The sequence below is a fragment of the Geotrypetes seraphini genome, chromosome 16, assembly GCF_902459505.1.
Source record: "Geotrypetes seraphini chromosome 16, aGeoSer1.1, whole genome shotgun sequence".
Classification (NCBI taxonomy): Eukaryota; Metazoa; Chordata; class Amphibia; order Gymnophiona; family Dermophiidae; genus Geotrypetes; species Geotrypetes seraphini.
Genome location: NC_047099.1, coordinates 38,490,661 through 38,506,806, shown reverse-complemented (window position 1 = coordinate 38,506,806; position 16,146 = coordinate 38,490,661). Strand labels below are relative to the sequence as shown.

The window sequence follows — 16,146 nt, the reverse complement described above, 5'->3', positions numbered from 1 at the left end:
TTGTATGTTTTTTTATTAGTGCCTCATTCCAGCTGAATAACTCAGCTAGCTTTAACACTTCTGTCTCTTTCTGTGCTGCATTTCTGACCAGCAACTGGCCGTGCGGTCACCCCAACATTTCTTTTCATTTCAGACCGAGTTGAAAGGGGAATATCAGTCCGCGCTGCTTGCTCTTTGTAGGGCTGAAGACTGAGAAACCAAGCAGCTCCCTTCCCGTCAACTCCTGGCTCCATGACCCGTGAAGAAGCATTGAATCGGGGGGACAGGGGGAAGACATACTTGGGTATATAACCATGATAAAAGGGGAACTGAGAGCCAACAGTCCTTCATGGGCGAGGAACCCTCCAATGCCATCGTTATTCACTAGACTGGGCTCCGCCATTCTTTCCATGGAACGTCAGCAGCAACGTTGAAACTGAACCCAACTGGCCCAGCTCCAAAGGAAGGGCCCCATCAGTGAAGAAGAAGAGCCTTGCGCTGTATTCTTTAAAAAGACAGTAGGAGACGGGTGTGTTTTCTGTTTTGGCTATTGCGACAGTCCATAAGATTGACAATATCATTTGAAATAACAGTTGAGCAGTTAATTAAATGTAATTATGCATCTGTCTTCCTAAAACAGCATTGACTGGGATCCGATTCAGCCAGCACTGCACATCTAGGAATACCGATAATATGACCCAGTCAAAGCTAGGTTTCTGGAGATTAAGGCTTGTGCCCAAAACCTTCATCCTAAGTGATTGTCTACACTCAACTTCCTGCTTCTTGAAAATATTAGAAATGAGTCCAAAGTAGGGATAAAAGGAGTCAAGATTTTCACTCAATCTTTCTCAACTTTGTTAAGTTCGAGTCGAGCTCTCTTGGTCTGATGTCTCGGTATATCAAGCCAAACCTTAGATTAGATTAGAGGCCGATGAAGATAGGGACAACTCGCTCACAGCCCGAGAAAGGGCTCCCTCCCCTCCGCTCTTGCTTACAATACATAAAACAAGTCATAAGAAAGTCATGATTTAGAGGGTTTATTGGAAAAAAAAAAACTCTATAAAAAGAATTAGGAAAGAACACCCACATATCCCCATTTATAGAACTGAAAGACTTAAGTAAAATGCAGTGTCCTCAAAACAGTAATTAACCCGCCACCAGAGATGAGTCAGAGGACAGCACCAGCTTAACAGCTGACCACACAAAGCAAGGCAGAGCAGGAAGATCCGAGGCAGTGTGTGGGAAGGTGGGGACAAGGAGATTTTAGGGTTTTTTTAAGTCGATGTAGATTTAGTTACTGCCCAGGGAAAAATGGAGTGGGAAGTGGGAGCTGCTCTCCTTCTGCTACTGGCCCTCTCAGAAGCAGCTGCTATGCCATTTATTTCAGATGAATTAAAAAAAAAAAAAAAAAAGTTACAGGAAGGAGCTGCTTTAAAGCTTTTCTCTCATGCCACAACTTGAGAGAAAGGCTCATCAGCTCAAGCCCTAGGCTTCGCACCGCCCTCGGATTAAAATTCTTAGCCACCATCGCATTGCTACACGTGGCCCTGTCTGTTATCACCCAGCATCCCGGAAGGAATTCCATGACCCTGTCTGAGCCCCACGTCCCTCCCTGCTGATGGACGGAGACCTCCCCTCGGGCTGGGGACCCAGAGCAGAACTGTGGGAAGGGGAGCCTCAAAGCTTGCTGTTTTATTCAAGACTGGTCAGGTTTAGGGAACCCCTGGAGCAGGAGGACCCAGGAAGTAGCCCACCCCCCATCTCCTTTGCAGCATACTGGATAGAAGGGCAATCGGTCTGAGCCGGAGCCTCCCCTCCCCCTGAAAGAAAGCTTCCTTTGACCAATCCAGCTTCATAAAGCAGCCCGGCTCCCGCAGAAACAAGCAAATGAGGAACCTGCTTGGCATTGCTAAAGTTTATGACAGAGTGTAGTGCTTTAAATCGGCTGAGTAACTCTCTCCTTTTAAAAATGAAGCACAGTCAGGACGGAAAGCTGCTAGAGGAGAACGCAGTCTGAATCGGCTTTGCGGCGCTGTCTGGGCTCTCTGGCTTGACGACCCGAAGCCTGTGCTGGTCTCTGGAAGAGAACACACAAAGAAACGTAAGGAAAATGAAAGGCAACTTTGAAAGGGTTGGGTAGGGTCTTAAGGGAGAGCCGGCAGCTAGCTTTGTTCTTCTGACACACACCAGTCCAGTCCAGTTTTTATTTTTACCATACTGGTGTATTCCCCACAGGGATTTTTGCTTACAGACATCAGAGACACGTGGGCTTGGTTGAAGCCAAGAGTGGAACCACCCTACTCTAAGCCTGCATCCCATAACACCACTCCCTCAGAAGCAGAGGCCCTTTTCAGACCGTCTCCAGGGTCGCAGTCCAGGCCTCGGACCACTTTAAAGAGCCATTTACTACAACAAATGCCGACAGAAAGTGGCTGCTTTAAGGAAGGAGCTCCTTAAAAAAAAAGGACTCCTTTGGTGTCCTCTCCCTTTATACACCATCTCCTATATATCGCTAACGCATGAGATATAAAGCCATATCCTTCTCAGGTACAGCTAGGATGCTCAATTATCTAGTATCTGCTCCATCGAGGAAACCAAATCTGCGAGAATTCAGCTCAAAGATCCGAGGCTGTCAATTCAGAATGAAGGAGCAGCCAACTCACAACTGAATGCTCATGGGTAAAAGGCCTCTTCCCCCCTCCCAAAAAAAAAAAAACCATGGTATGCAGAGTTCAACACTAATCGCACATACCCAAAAGTCTGATCCCGTTCCCCACCACCCTCAGAGTACTTGTTGCCAGTATCGTAGCATTTCAACTTCACTTTGGTTCAGACTAGTTCTGGTCACCCTCTCCCTGTTCCGATATTTTAGTTATTTTTCCTTACAACGTCTTTTAGGGTCATTAGTTTGGACACTATACGTCGCTCCATTGTCAGTACTCCAGTGCCTAAACTCTGCCTTCGTTTCCACGCTTAGACATTTAAGGCCTTGATTTTCACTAGACGCCAGCTGTCTCGGGTGAAGCGTGGACATGGTGACTTTAGGCCCAGAGCTAGCAGTAACACAACTGTTCTCCCTTTCCTGTTAAGGACTATAACGTCCTCCTTTGTATTTTAATCTGCATTTTAGGCTTTAGGGGCTCTTTTACTAAAGCTTAACGTGTGCAAAATGCTGCAGGTCCTATTTTACACCTATGGGCCATGTGGTACTTAGGCCTGGCTTCTCGAACCGACGCCGATATCGGTAGCCGCCAACCGCGTGTCAATTCATGCACTGGCCCCGGTTTCAGAATCGTAACAATGTGAAGATAGGTGCCAGAAATATAGGCCCGGAACAGCCTGGCCTACGTTTTCGGCGCCTATCTTCAATGAATTGCACTTACGTAGTAGGCGCTTTAGGCCGCCTTACACCGCTTCTGGCGTTGGCCATGCCTACTTTGGCATTCGGCACTGGAATCGCTTTAGGCCGTCGATTTTCTAGGCGCTGGTATACGCCTCAAATCTCAGCTAAAAACACAGTTTGGATGGCTTTTTTAAAGGAGGTAGGGGCACCTAGAAAACCAGCGCTGGTTTGAGAATCCAGGCCTTAGTGCATGCTGAGCTTTAGTAAAAAGGGTCCCTTAAGTCTGTAAACTGCCTCGATTGTATTTGAATAGATGCTATCAGAAATAAAACCAAAATATGAATAAAACAAAGCTTAAAAGGTGGTGGCCGTGGTTTTGTGGGCAGGGTCCACGATGCATTTAAATTCCTTTTTATTAACAGACCAGGTCTGGATAACACTACCCACTGCCTTGCCCTGGAATTTGTAGCTCCAATAATCTTAGAGAAAGTAGTGAGATTGTTAGAACTACAAATCCCTGCATGCAATGGGACAAATAAATACAGGACTGGATTAGCCCGTTAGTGGACTGGGGGGGGGCAACCCTTTTTCTGACTGGCGAGAGTAATGCTGTAGGTAGCGGAGATGTTTCCTTCAGTGCTAGGAGAAGCTAAAAAAAAAAAATCAGTCTCTGAGCCCCAGGAGCTGAAGATCTACAACGCACCATTACCTGAGGCGACCGCTGTTGCTGCGGTGGTGGTTGCTGCTGCTCCTGGGCCTGGTACTCCTCCTGCTGCAGCTGCCTGGCCAGCTCCAAGTCACTAATTGCAGGGGGACCCTGCTGCTGCTGCTGCAAAGACAGGGCGATCATGTAGTCCTGCAGGCACCAGGCAGAAAGAGGCTTTTTAATGGCCAAACGCTTCACAGTTTTTTCATTTATTCACTTTTTACACTGCACAATAGCAACAGAACTGAAAATAGGGGGGGGGGGGGGAGAGAGAATCCATAACCTGCTATAGCAGGAAAGAATGAGATGGATGTGCAACACCACCAGCTGCTTAAAAATACTCTTGACCAGTCACATTTGCTAACACAGTCTGACCCCACAAAGACGAACTTGAATTCAGGCATTTTGGTTATCAATCTGGGATCAAGTGAATCTTTTAGTGGAAAATCATGTGGCATTGTCCTATGATACAGTTCTATTTGGAATGTGTATGAGATCTAAAAGCCAAATATCTGCAGCAAATCATAAGCTTCTGATGATCCTTACAGGTGTGGGGATACAACAAATAACACTGAATTGGAAGAATTGTTCTAGACTAAATTACAGCTTCATCTGGAAAGGTTAATTGCAGTACAAAATGGTGATTTTAATAGATTTCAGGATGTGTGGGGGCCAATAATAAAATATTATAATGATTCATGTTAATTTATTATTCTTTTTCCTTATGTGATAATTGAAGGAAGGGAGGGGTGGGGGAATTAGGGAGAATTGCATATATATATTGCATATTTTTAAATGATTAATATACATATGAATTTTATTATTTGTGTATGGTTATGGGAGGGGGTGGGATATAAAGCTTTTAGATACACATTGTGATGGAATTTTCAAGTGTTAATGTATTATGATACTTTGTAGTTAATGTACACTTGATGTATGTATTAAAATTAATAAAGATTTGGAGGAAAAAAAAAAAAAAGACGAACTTGAAGAAGAAGCCTTGGCTAATACATGTCAACTACTGGAACATAAAACAGCCGTACTGGGACAGACCGAAGGTCCAACAAGTCCAGTATCAGCACCTTATTTCCAACAGTGGCCAACCCAGGTCCCAAGTAATAATACAGATTTTATGCTGCTTATCCTAGGAAGAAGCAGTGGATTTCCCCAAGCCACCTCAATAATGGCCTATGGACTTCTCAAGCCTTTTTTTTTTAAACCCCGCTAAGCTAACTCATTTTACCACATTCTCCAGCAATGAATTCCAGAGTTTAATGATACATTGTGTGAAGAAATATTTTCTCTGGTTTATTCAAAATCTACTACCGAGCAGCTTCATCGCATTTTTTTTGGAAAGAGTGAACAAGCAATTCACATCTACCCTTTCCACTCCACTCAGTATTTTATAGACCCCCCTATCATATCACCCATGAGCCGTCTCTTCTCCGAGCTGAAGAGCCCTAGCCACTTTAGCCTTTTCTCATAGGGAAGTCATCCCAAACCTCTTTATCATTTTTGTCGCCCTTCTCTGCACCTTTTCTAATTCCGCTATATCTTTTTTTTTTTTTTTGAGATACGGCAACCAGAACTGCACGCAGTATTCAAGTTGCAGCTGTACCATAGAGCGATACAAGGACATTATAACATTTTCATCTTTGTTTTCCGTTCCATTCCTGATCATTCCTAACATTCTATTTGCTTTCTTAATCTGAGCCGAGGGTTTCAACGTATCCTCAACAATGACACCTAGATCCTTTCCTGGGCCGTGACTCCTAATGTGGAACCCTGCCATCACGTTTGGGTTCCTCTTTCCCACATGCATCCCAACTGCCCCCTCCCCCACCCCGGAGGATGTTAAATGCTTTTCCATTAGCACAAAATGGAGGTTGTGGATTCAAATCCCTCGCTGCTCCTTGTGACCCTGGGCAAGTCAATCCCCTCATTGCCCCAGGGACACTAGATAAGAGTTTGAGCCCACCGGGACAGATAGAGAAATTTGATAAAGTACCTGAAGAATGTAAAGATAAAATACCTGATCCACTTGCTGCTGGGCGCTGCTGAAGGATGCCCCTTCCTTTTCCAGCTGGTGGCTGAGATGGAACTGGGAGTCGCAGAAACAGCTGTCCCCCTCCACATTGTGTAGGCTTTCCCAGGTCACCTTCTCCTCCTGCAGGAAGCCCTGATCTGTCACTAGTAGGTAGAGGTGACCCTGTGGGGGACACCGAGAAGCCAAATTTGCTTTGAAAGCACTAGGAAACTTTTATGCAACCTCCTAACCGACACTGCTATGGGATATCTCTCTCGATCTTTTGCATACATTTTTGTGACTATTTGAACAAATTTCCTTACGAGATTAGGTCTCTTATCTCTCTTTATCTATTTAGGAAATCCCTGAAAACCTCTCTTTTCCAACAGGCTCTAGATCAGGAGTCTCTTGAAGGCTGCAATCCAGTCGGGTTTTCAGGATTTCCCCAATGAATATGCACTGAAAGCAGTGCGTGCACATAGATCTCATGCATATTCATTGGGGAAATCCTGAAAACCCGACTGGATTGCGGCCCTCGAGGAGGGACTTTTGAGATCCCTGCTCTAGATGAATACAGAAATAGATTTTATTTAGTATCGTGGTGGGCCAATTAATTTGGGCTTCTCTTCTGTTTCCCCCTTTACACCGATAATGTAAAGCGAGTCAAGCCCCAGTACTTTGGGATGATTCGGTATATAAACCTAAGGATTGGATTGGATACCCAAACAGCAAAGGGCTGAATACTTGCATCGGTTTACATGTGCAATGAAAAATCGCCAAAGGCATGCATGACAGAGCGAGCGCATTAAGGGATGACCAGTGCCTTCTACGAGCTATACATTCCTATAAAAGAAACCACCATCCCTTCCCTCATCCCACCTTGTGTTTTATCATCGTGCTGAAATGGTTGTTCCTGAAGAAGACGCTCAGCTCCCCCTCCTTGACAGTGGCCATCAGCTCGCAGAGCCCGTGATACGTCAGCTGGGCAGCCGAAGACTCCAAGAACTGCTCCGCAATGAGACCTGCGCAGGGAATTGGAAGCGACCGGGACACAATGCAGCTCAGTCAGACCAGCGGCACAAAAAAAAGTGAAACGTTTAATCCACACTCCCCATTCGTGTCCCTTCTTCCAGCACCCTGGGTCTAATTCTCTAAAGGACACCGATCTCAGCAGCCACCGATAGCATGCCAATCACGCATCGGCATCCTTTAGAGCAGCGGCTCCCAAACCCTTTCCTGGGGGACCCCCAGCCAGTCGGGTCTTCAAGATATCCCTAATGAATATGCATGAGAGAGATTTGCATACCTGTCGCTTCCATTATATGCAAATCTCTCTTGTGCATATTCATTAGCGATATCTTGAAAACCCGACTGGCTGGGGGGTCCCCCAGGACAGGATTTGGGAACCACTGCTTTAGAGAATTTTTTTTTTTCCCCCTAAACAGATGCCTTAAATGTAGGCAGACACAGGCATCTATCTCATGCCTACGGAGATGCGTAGGGACGCTTACGGACGCCCAAGGCCACTTCGGGTGGAAACCATGCCCACACCAGCCTCAGGTGCCCATAAGCATCTCTGTAGGTGCAAGACAGACACCTACAATATAGGCGCTCGCCATTTTTTTTGGCTGGTGAGACTGTGGTAGGATGCCTGCCACCCGCTACAATCGGGACACCATATGTAGAATCAGCCCTTGTGTCCTACCTTCTGTAACAAGGTTGGGGTCATTGGAATGTTTGCATGTAATTATCTTCTCCACCAGCTGGTTATAACTGAGCTTCCCGACAGCCTGGAGCACCTCTGGGCCCTGGCATGAAGAAAAAGAAATGGTAGAGGCTTTCTACTGTGAATTCAAGCTCATGAGAGTGCAGGCTTCAGACACAAGCCCATTTCTTTACCACTAGACAGGGTCCTCCAACACTAAAAGCTAGAGGCTTTGTAATTCTTTATCATCTCTTTTGGAAAAAGGTCTCTGTTTTAATAAAGTAATTTTGAATGAGGGTCTCCGAGGTCTCCCTCAAGCACATGCTGGGTTACGGAGAATACCAGTCTCACAGAAATTCAGAACAAAACAATGCAAGGCCGGGACCAGCTGCTCACCCAGCTCTTATCTAATCATCTTGCCAAAAGCCAGACAGACAAGGAACGATCACATAAGATGCCAGAGCGCCGGCATAGGGCAGAACATTTTCTTACCTGGGGCTCCAGTAACCAGCCATGATACAGAGGAATGTTGAGGAGGTCAAAAACGATGCATTCAGGCGTGTATTCGAAGTCCGAGACCCCTGTGAAACGGACATTCACATCGAGGCCTGTGGACAGCCTGGGCAGCACCATCATGGCGTCGCTAACATTCTGGGGGAGGAGAAGACGGGGTAACCCTATAAGTACTCTCAGACTGGTTGAGGTCTTGCCCCATTAGAGGTCCCAACATATCCCCCGAAAACATTTTGCCAATTTATGAGATGGTCAAGTGGGGCATTCTGGATCACTTGACACCTACTGACCCCTTTTGGATAAGTTCCTTAACCCTCCACTGCCTCAGTTACATAAGCTTAAGATCTAAGCTCTCTAGGGCAGGAAACTGCCTGCTGAATCTGAAATGTAATGCACCTCGAGTACACTTTGGAAACACAGGTAATTATATCCATATTTCTAATTAAAGTATAACATCACAAGTTTAAACATAAATTAAGATAAATCCACAGCCTCCAATAATGGGGGGAGTGAAATCTTAAAGATAAGATTTCAAAAGAAGAATACAGAGGACACAGGCCAAACGCAGAATGTTTTGAGCTGTATATGGAAGTTTGATGCAGTTTTATTTCATAAAGGACCCGATTGTGCCCGTGAAACAGGTTGTCTCAGAGGTTTGAGACAAATTCACTAACTCAGTGCATGTCACTGAAATATACTTGGAGTTGAGTGGGGGGTGAAGGGTCATCCAGTCCCCAGTGCTAGCTAGATTGCATTAAGGACGCCTGAAGGTTGTCACCCGTGACCTAGTACCACAACCTTCACAGACCAGTATGACCTTAAAGCACGTTATATGGCCGTCTCATTTGGCCACCTTTCTCTCTGCCAGGATTCGCCCATTCCCACAAACTCCTGAGAGTAAAGTTGAAAAGAACAAGAGACAACGATATGACTGGCCCCAAAGCGCGTCCCTGGATTTGGGAAATAAACCGGCCAGTTCTCACCTGCTGGAAGTTCAGCTGTAATGCTTCCGATTGCTCCTGGGGCTTAATGGACAAGAGGCAATCCCCTGAAAGACAACCAATGCCCCCCATCCAGGGGGAAAAAAAAAAAAAAAAAAAAGTTAGCACACTTTTTGTTCAAGCCCTACACAAGCCTGTACTGCATCCCTATGCTCAGCAAAAGCAAAGGATGGGAGTTACAAGAGCTTTGGGAATTAGAATGGCGACAGGAAAACTAAAAGGTCCCTTCACACTCCAGATCAGCAGCAAACAAGAACATCTCCCATCATCATCTGATAGTGGAAAACTCACACATGCAGAACATAAATCGCCAGGGTCCACTATAAATGCGCCTGTTTAACTTTCAAAATCCTATATGGTATCCTCCCTCCCTTTATCCCTCTTTCTTGGAATTCCTCAAACCCTAATACCACACAGGAAAGCTAGGGACCTCCCTCCCCTTCAAAATCACTGAGCTCTGGAACAACCTTACCTCCCCTCTTCGGAACTTGAGCTCTCTCCAAGTTTTCCGCAAACATCTGAAAACCTGGCTTTTCTCAAAAAATGTAAGTCTCCCTCCAACTTAGGAATCGAGGAAACTCTTATATCTTGGCATCCCAAGTCCTCTAAATTTTCTTCACACTTCTACCTCTAACCCTCTGTTGTAGTTCCTTCCTATTTCTCCTACTGTAAACCGCGTCGAGCTCTACGAACGTGGAGATGATGCGGTATACAAACCTAAGGATTAGATTAGATTAGAATGGCGACAGGAAAACTAAAAGGTCCCTTCACACTCCACATCAGCAGCAAACAAGAACATCTCCCATCATCTGATAGTGGAAAACACACATGCAGAAAATAACAAAACTAGCTTTTTCTTAGGAAAACTGGGTTAAATTTTGAGTAGCCTGCTTAATTACAAAACAATATTTTTTAATGCCTCTCTCACCCATTGGCAGGAGAGTCCATACCATGACTTCCTATATGGTCTGAACTCTTTTTCAAGTGTGGTCATAAGAACATAACAATAGCCTTATTGGGTCAGAGCAATGGTCCATCAAGGCCAGCAGTCCGTACAAACGGTGGCCAATCCAGGTCACTAATACCTGGCCAAAACCCAAGGAGTAGCAATATTCCATGCTACCGATCCAAGATGATAAAGTGAATGAACTCCTCTCGTATGAGGAAAGACTAAAAAAAAGTTAGGGCTCTTCAGCTTGGAAAAGAGACGACTGAGGGGAGATAGGATTGAAGTCTACAAAATCCTGAGCGGAGTAGAACGGGTACTAGTGGATCGATTTTTCACTCCGTCAAAAATTACAAAGACTAGGGGGACACTCGATGAAGTTACAGGGAAATACTTTTAAAACCAATAGGAGGAAATTTTTTTTTTTTTTCACTCAGAGAATAGTTAAGCTCTGGAACGCGTTGCCAGAGGATGTGGTAAGAGCGGATAGTGTAGCTGGTTTTAAGAAAGGTTTGGACAAGTTCCTGGAGGAAAAGTCCATAGTCTGTTATTGAGAAAGACATGGGGGAAGCCACTGCTTGCTCTGGATTGGCAGCATGCAATTTTGGTACTCTTTGGGTTTTGGCCAGGTTCTAGTGACCTGGTTTTGAGAACGGGCTACTGGGCTTGACCATTGGTCTGACCCAGTAGGGCTATTCTTATGTCACTGCTTGAGTGGCAGCCTTCAGCTTGGTTTGAGTGTTCTCTGGTCTTCCCTTTCAAACACAATGCAGCTCTTTGATAACGTATGCTTTGTGACTGAGCAAAAAAGTAAGTCTGAAAGGTCTCGAGTGAAAAATGTATCCTCTGTCCCATTTAAAATTGGAGGTTGTATATCAAATATTTTTAATAAACATTAGCACTCTGCATACCCACCACTTACCCAGATGTGCCATCAGCTCCTCTGAGGTGATCACTTCCTTTTGAGGTGGCAGAGTCACCTGAAATTACGAGAACAAAACTGGAGTTATTTTAAACTGTGTTTTACTGGTCCCCAAGATACAGGATGACACTGGAGCGGCAGGCCTACAGGGAGAGGGGTGCCAAGCAGGGTGACTGCCTTGGACATCACTGAGGGACAAGGCCGAGTGGTAATCACCACCAGAGAGCATTGGGGCACCTGTAACCAACAGGATCCATATTTAGTTCTGGGTTTTTTTGCCCTGGGCCTCTCCACCTGGTTTCATGCAGACATACACAATCTCCCTGTGGAAAACAGAACTACAAGTCATGCAGACAACAGCACTAAATCCGGGACTGAATGGGCTGGAAGCAAGGATTGGAGGGCCCTGAATTACAGTTCCTTTAGGACAGGGGTGTCAAAGACCCTCCTGGAGGGCCGTAATCCAGTCGGGTTTTCAGGATTTCCCCAATGAATATACATGAGATCTATTAGCATACAATGAAAGCAGGGCATGCAAATAGATCTCATGCATATTCATTGGGGGAAATCCTGAAAACCCGACTGGATTGTGGCCCTCAAGGAGGGACTTGCGACACCCCTGCTTTAGGATAAGACTGCCATATGGGGGGGGGGGGGGAGTTCAATCTGTGCCTTAGGCATGGAAATCTAACTGAAATCAAAACACAGGCAGCTGCCACCCACCTCACGAAAATCCACATGGATTCCCTCCCCTGGAGGGGTGCTAGGACTGCAATTAAGCTTTGCTCTTACCTTCCAGCGCAGGAAGAGTATGTTCATGATGGCCAGTAAAGGGCAGGGTCCATTCTCATTTTGGGTGATGATGGGGGTGCGTTCCCCCCGCCAGGTGATCCACTTCACAAAGTAAAAGTCTGCCTCTGGCTGATCCCCAGCTGCTTTTGAAGCCTCCTTAGATGTGCCGGCACTGGGGAAAGGCTCACTGTCCGGTTCAGTCTCCCCAGTGGCCTCTAGTAATTTTGGTTTCACCACGGCTATATGCTGGCTGTCACCGACTGAGCCCGTACCAGAATCTGAGGAACCAACCCAAGCTGCCACACCAGGCTTGGTCGCATTACTGACTACACCGGACTCCTCCCCCTGGGCTGTAGTGTCCAGCGGCTCAGCCACCCTCTCTTCATTCCTTTCCCTTCCTGGCTCAGTTCCATCGCCGATTGTGCCGGCTGCCTCCTCCTGGGCAGCTCCTTCTTTGCCCAGTGGCTCAGCTACACTCTCTTCATTCCTGCCCAGGCTCTCTCCCTCTGGCTGTGGCTCATTTATCTCCCTGTCGCCAGTAGGGTGTCCGGAACCGGTTGGAACTTTGCAGACGTTAGGTTTGCTGGTTTCCATGTTAGTGCTGTCCCCCTGGGCCTTTTCAAAACCACCAGCAGGAATCTCCATGGGTTGGAGCAGGTGCCTTTAACAGGTCTCCTGCCGACAGTTAAAAGTTTGGACTGGTTCACTCTAGAGGAACTTTCGTATCTTCTTCACTTTCAAATAAATATAAACCTTTTCCTCAGGAGCAAACTCTGTTATCATCCCCTTTTCTTACCAAGGAGGCGGCAATAGGAAAACTGCCTACACCTCCCTCCTTCCCAATCTCCCTCGTATAAAAAGGCTACAAAAATATTTGACTGTGATAAGAGTCTGTGGTAGATTCTGGCAGTGTTTAAGCCTCACAATTTTAAACTGGACCCAAAGCATTTCTGAGCAGCATTTCCAGTACAACCCACAATTTCCGATTGCTCTCTGCGCTTGTATCCATGACAGGTATTTTTCTAGTTGCTCTCTCAGGGCTTCCAGTAACTGTGGCAGCTCTCGTTCCAAATCAAGGTTAGGATGCTGGCCTAGAACAGCTTATTTTTTTTAAAAAAAAGACACTCCACTCAACCAGCCAAGACAAAAAATAATAAATATATTTGCTTATGTTTTAAGACTAAAAAGCAGTAATTTTAAGTTTATAAAAGCCTCCTTCTCTTAAAGGTGAAATTTAGAAATCAATTTATTTGGTTTTCATGCCGCTGTATTGTTCTAACTTGATCTTTTCTACCACTCTAGCCCCAAAAAATGCCAGCAAGCTCTGGACCCTATATCCAAAAATACAGTCCTCTCCACTTTCTTATTTTCTTCTCTGGATCAGAGCAACTTCGATGTTTGTCGGATCTTTCTAAAACGTTCTTGAAGGACACCAGTGGCGACACTGCCCAGCACAGCTCTGTCCTGTGGATTCTTCCAGATTGTCTTGGTTGCTCCTGCCTGGACAAGGCTCGACCAGGATTGACTGGTGGCACAAATCAGATTGTAAAAGGACCCTTCGTCTTACAAGTCTCACCACTCTTTCTTATTCCATTTTCTGTAACCTAACACAGAAGGTGAACATAATTAAAAAAAAAAAAAAAAAAAAGACGATGATATATTTATTTGTGTGTGTGTGTATATATATATATATATACACATACACACACAGTATATATAAAAATCTATCTATACACACACACAATATATATATACAATATATAAATACACAAATATGCAGCTCTCTCTCAGACTGTTACAATTCTGGGATAAAATTTGAATTGCTCAATTAATACACTGTTTTCGCTGCAATTGAGATACTATATAGGTGCTGGCCACGGCCAGAACTGAGAAACCCCACAAGAGCTCCAGCAGCCATTTTTACCATGCGGGGCAGCTACATGTGACACCGAGTGCAACGTAGCCCAAGAGGGCTAAAAACTGTTTACAAAGCGCCTTTAGATAGCCGACATACTTTCATGCACTTGTGCAATGCCCGAGAGTCTTTTTTTTTTTTTTTTAAATCACTACTTATTTTTTTCTTTTGCAATAAAAGCTGCTATTACAAGATCAGAGATTTCAGTTTATCACCCCCCACTGGTGACACAGTGGGTGCATGATCAAACAGCTGCATGCCCTACAAGCTCATGTGATCATAAGTGGCCTTGATTTTTCCTGCTGGGCACAAACATTTGAAAAAAAAAAAAAAAAAAGGAACATGGACACATGGCAATAAGAGGTGTAGTTCTCTCTGTCTTTGATAGGGAGATGTCCTCATTTTTCTTGGGGGGGGGGGGGGGAGGGAAGGGCGGGTGACAGGAAACCTAATGTTGTCCTTAAACACAAAGCAGTTCTTTGACTGGAGACCACGAGGCCCTTGCAGTGCACTGTGCTCCCTTTGCATCACTGGGGGATTCCCCACCCCCACTCCCATTAAATCCTGGGATTCATTAGGAAAGAGTGCAAGGTGTCTATTCCTGGTAACCCTTTGCATCATTAGGGGGAATTTAAATGCCCCCCTCCCATTAAATCCTGGGATTCATTAGGAAAGAGTGCAAGTTGTCTATTTCTAGTAACCCTTTGCATCATTAGGAGGGGATTTAAATGCCCCCCTCCCATTAAAGTCTGGGATTTATTAGGAAAGAGTGCAAGGTGTCTATTTCTGGTAACCCTTTGCATCATTAGGGGGGGATTTAAATGCCCCCTCCCATTAAATCCTGGGATTCATTAGGAAAGAGTGCAAGGTGTCTATTTCTGGTAACCCTTTGCATCATTAGGGGGGGATTTAAATGCCCCCTCCCATTAAATCCTGGGATTCATTAGGAAAGAGTGCAAGGTGTCTATTCCTGGTAACCCTTTGCATCATTAGGGGGAATTTAAATGCCCCCCTCCCATTAAATCCTGGGATTCATTAGGAAAGAGTGCAAGTTGTCTATTTCTAGTAACCCTTTGCATCATTAGGAGGGGATTTAAATGCCCCCCTCCCATTAAAGTCTGGGATTTATTAGGAAAGAGTGCAAGGTGTCTATTTCTGGTAACCCTTTGCATCATTAGGGGGGGATTTAAATGCCCCCTCCCATTAAATCCTGGGATTCATTAGGAAAGAGTGCAAGGTGTCTATTTCTGGTAACCCTTTGCATCATTAGGGGGGGATTTAAATGCCCCCCTCCCTTTAAAGTCTGGGATTTATTAGGAAAGAGTGCAAGGTGTCTATTTCTGGTAACCCTTTGCATCATTAGGGGGGATTTAAATACCCCCTTCCCTTTAAAGTCTGGGATTTATTAGGAAAGAGTGCAAGGTGTCTATTTCTGGTAACCCTTTGCATCATTAGGGGGGGATTTAAATGCCCCCCTCCCTTTAAAGTCTGGGATTTATTAGGAAAGAGTGCAAGGTGTCTATTTCTGGTAACCCTTTGCATCATTAGGGGGGGATTTAAATGCCCCCCTCCCTTTAAAGTCTGGGATTTATTAGGAAAGAGTGCAAGGTGTCTATTTCTGGTAACCCTTTGCATCATTAGGGGGGGATTTAAATGCCCCCCTCCCTTTAAAGTCTGGGATTTATTAGGAAAGAGTGCAAGATGTCTATTTCTGGTAACCTCCTCCCTCCTTGTATTGGCTTTTTCTTTTGGCACTCGATGGGTTGGGGGGGGGAGGGGGCCACAGTTTCTCCCTGGGTTTGGGTTGTGTCTCCTCCTCCCCCCCCCCGTCAGTTTCTCCCGTGCCAGCCCCGTTTCCAGCAGACCAGGTTTATCTACGCCGGAAGTGCTTTCCTTTAACTCTTAAATGCTGCCCCCCCCCCAATCAAACAACAAGAGCAGCCCCCCACCCCCCAAATCAAGCACTTCTTATGCCAGCTGACCCTCCCCCACTCCCAGGGCCCAGCAACAAGTCACAGGGAGAGCAGCAGCTGATGCAAGCTGGGGGAGGGGAGTGGGGGGGGCTTTACCTGCATGCGGGGGCCCAAATCCAGGGTACGGGGGGGAGGGGGGAACTCGGCCCCGCCGCCCACTGCGAGCGGCAGTTCGATTCAAACCGATCCCACGAAAGCAATGAAGTTCCAAAGCAGCTGAGCCCAGCCCGGCCCCTCCCCCACCCTCCTTAAAGGGACCGCCCCGCCCTTAACCCTTTGCCGCCCGCCGACGCCTTGAGGGGGACCGGGAGGATCTGGAGCGCCG

At 45.9% G+C, this 16,146-nt stretch overlaps 2 protein-coding genes across 7 annotated transcripts in view; one reads left to right on the top strand and one right to left on the bottom strand.

Moving 5' to 3' along the window:
- ANXA9 (annexin A9) overlaps positions 1-2,695 on the top strand; it is a 34,793-nt gene extending 32,098 nt beyond the window's left edge. For all 5 annotated transcript variants that reach the window (XM_033923158.1, XM_033923160.1, XM_033923162.1 and 2 more), the window contains exon 13: positions 134-2,695. In XM_033923158.1, the coding sequence (XP_033779049.1) occupies positions 134-193 (60 nt within the window). In that variant the 3' untranslated portion in view covers positions 194-2,695. The remainder of the gene's footprint in view (positions 1-133) is intronic.
- MINDY1 (MINDY lysine 48 deubiquitinase 1) lies at positions 1,001-16,061 on the bottom strand. Of its 2 annotated transcripts, none has more exons than XM_033923154.1 (10): positions 15,918-16,061; positions 11,934-13,537; positions 11,142-11,199; positions 9,256-9,320; positions 8,252-8,410; positions 7,760-7,862; positions 6,934-7,076; positions 6,061-6,237; positions 4,026-4,178; positions 1,001-2,056 (listed from the first exon to the last, which is right to left on the bottom strand). In XM_033923154.1, the coding sequence occupies exons 2-10, from the start codon at positions 12,576-12,578 to the stop codon at positions 1,976-1,978; spliced, it is 1,584 nt and encodes a 527-aa protein (XP_033779045.1). In that variant the 5' UTR covers positions 12,579-13,537; positions 15,918-16,061; the 3' UTR covers positions 1,001-1,975. The 2 variants fall into 2 exon arrangements, with proteins under 2 accessions (XP_033779045.1, XP_033779046.1); XM_033923155.1 differs by having other exon boundaries at positions 4,032-4,178; positions 15,918-16,059.
- Between the last annotated feature and the right edge of the window lie 85 nt (positions 16,062-16,146).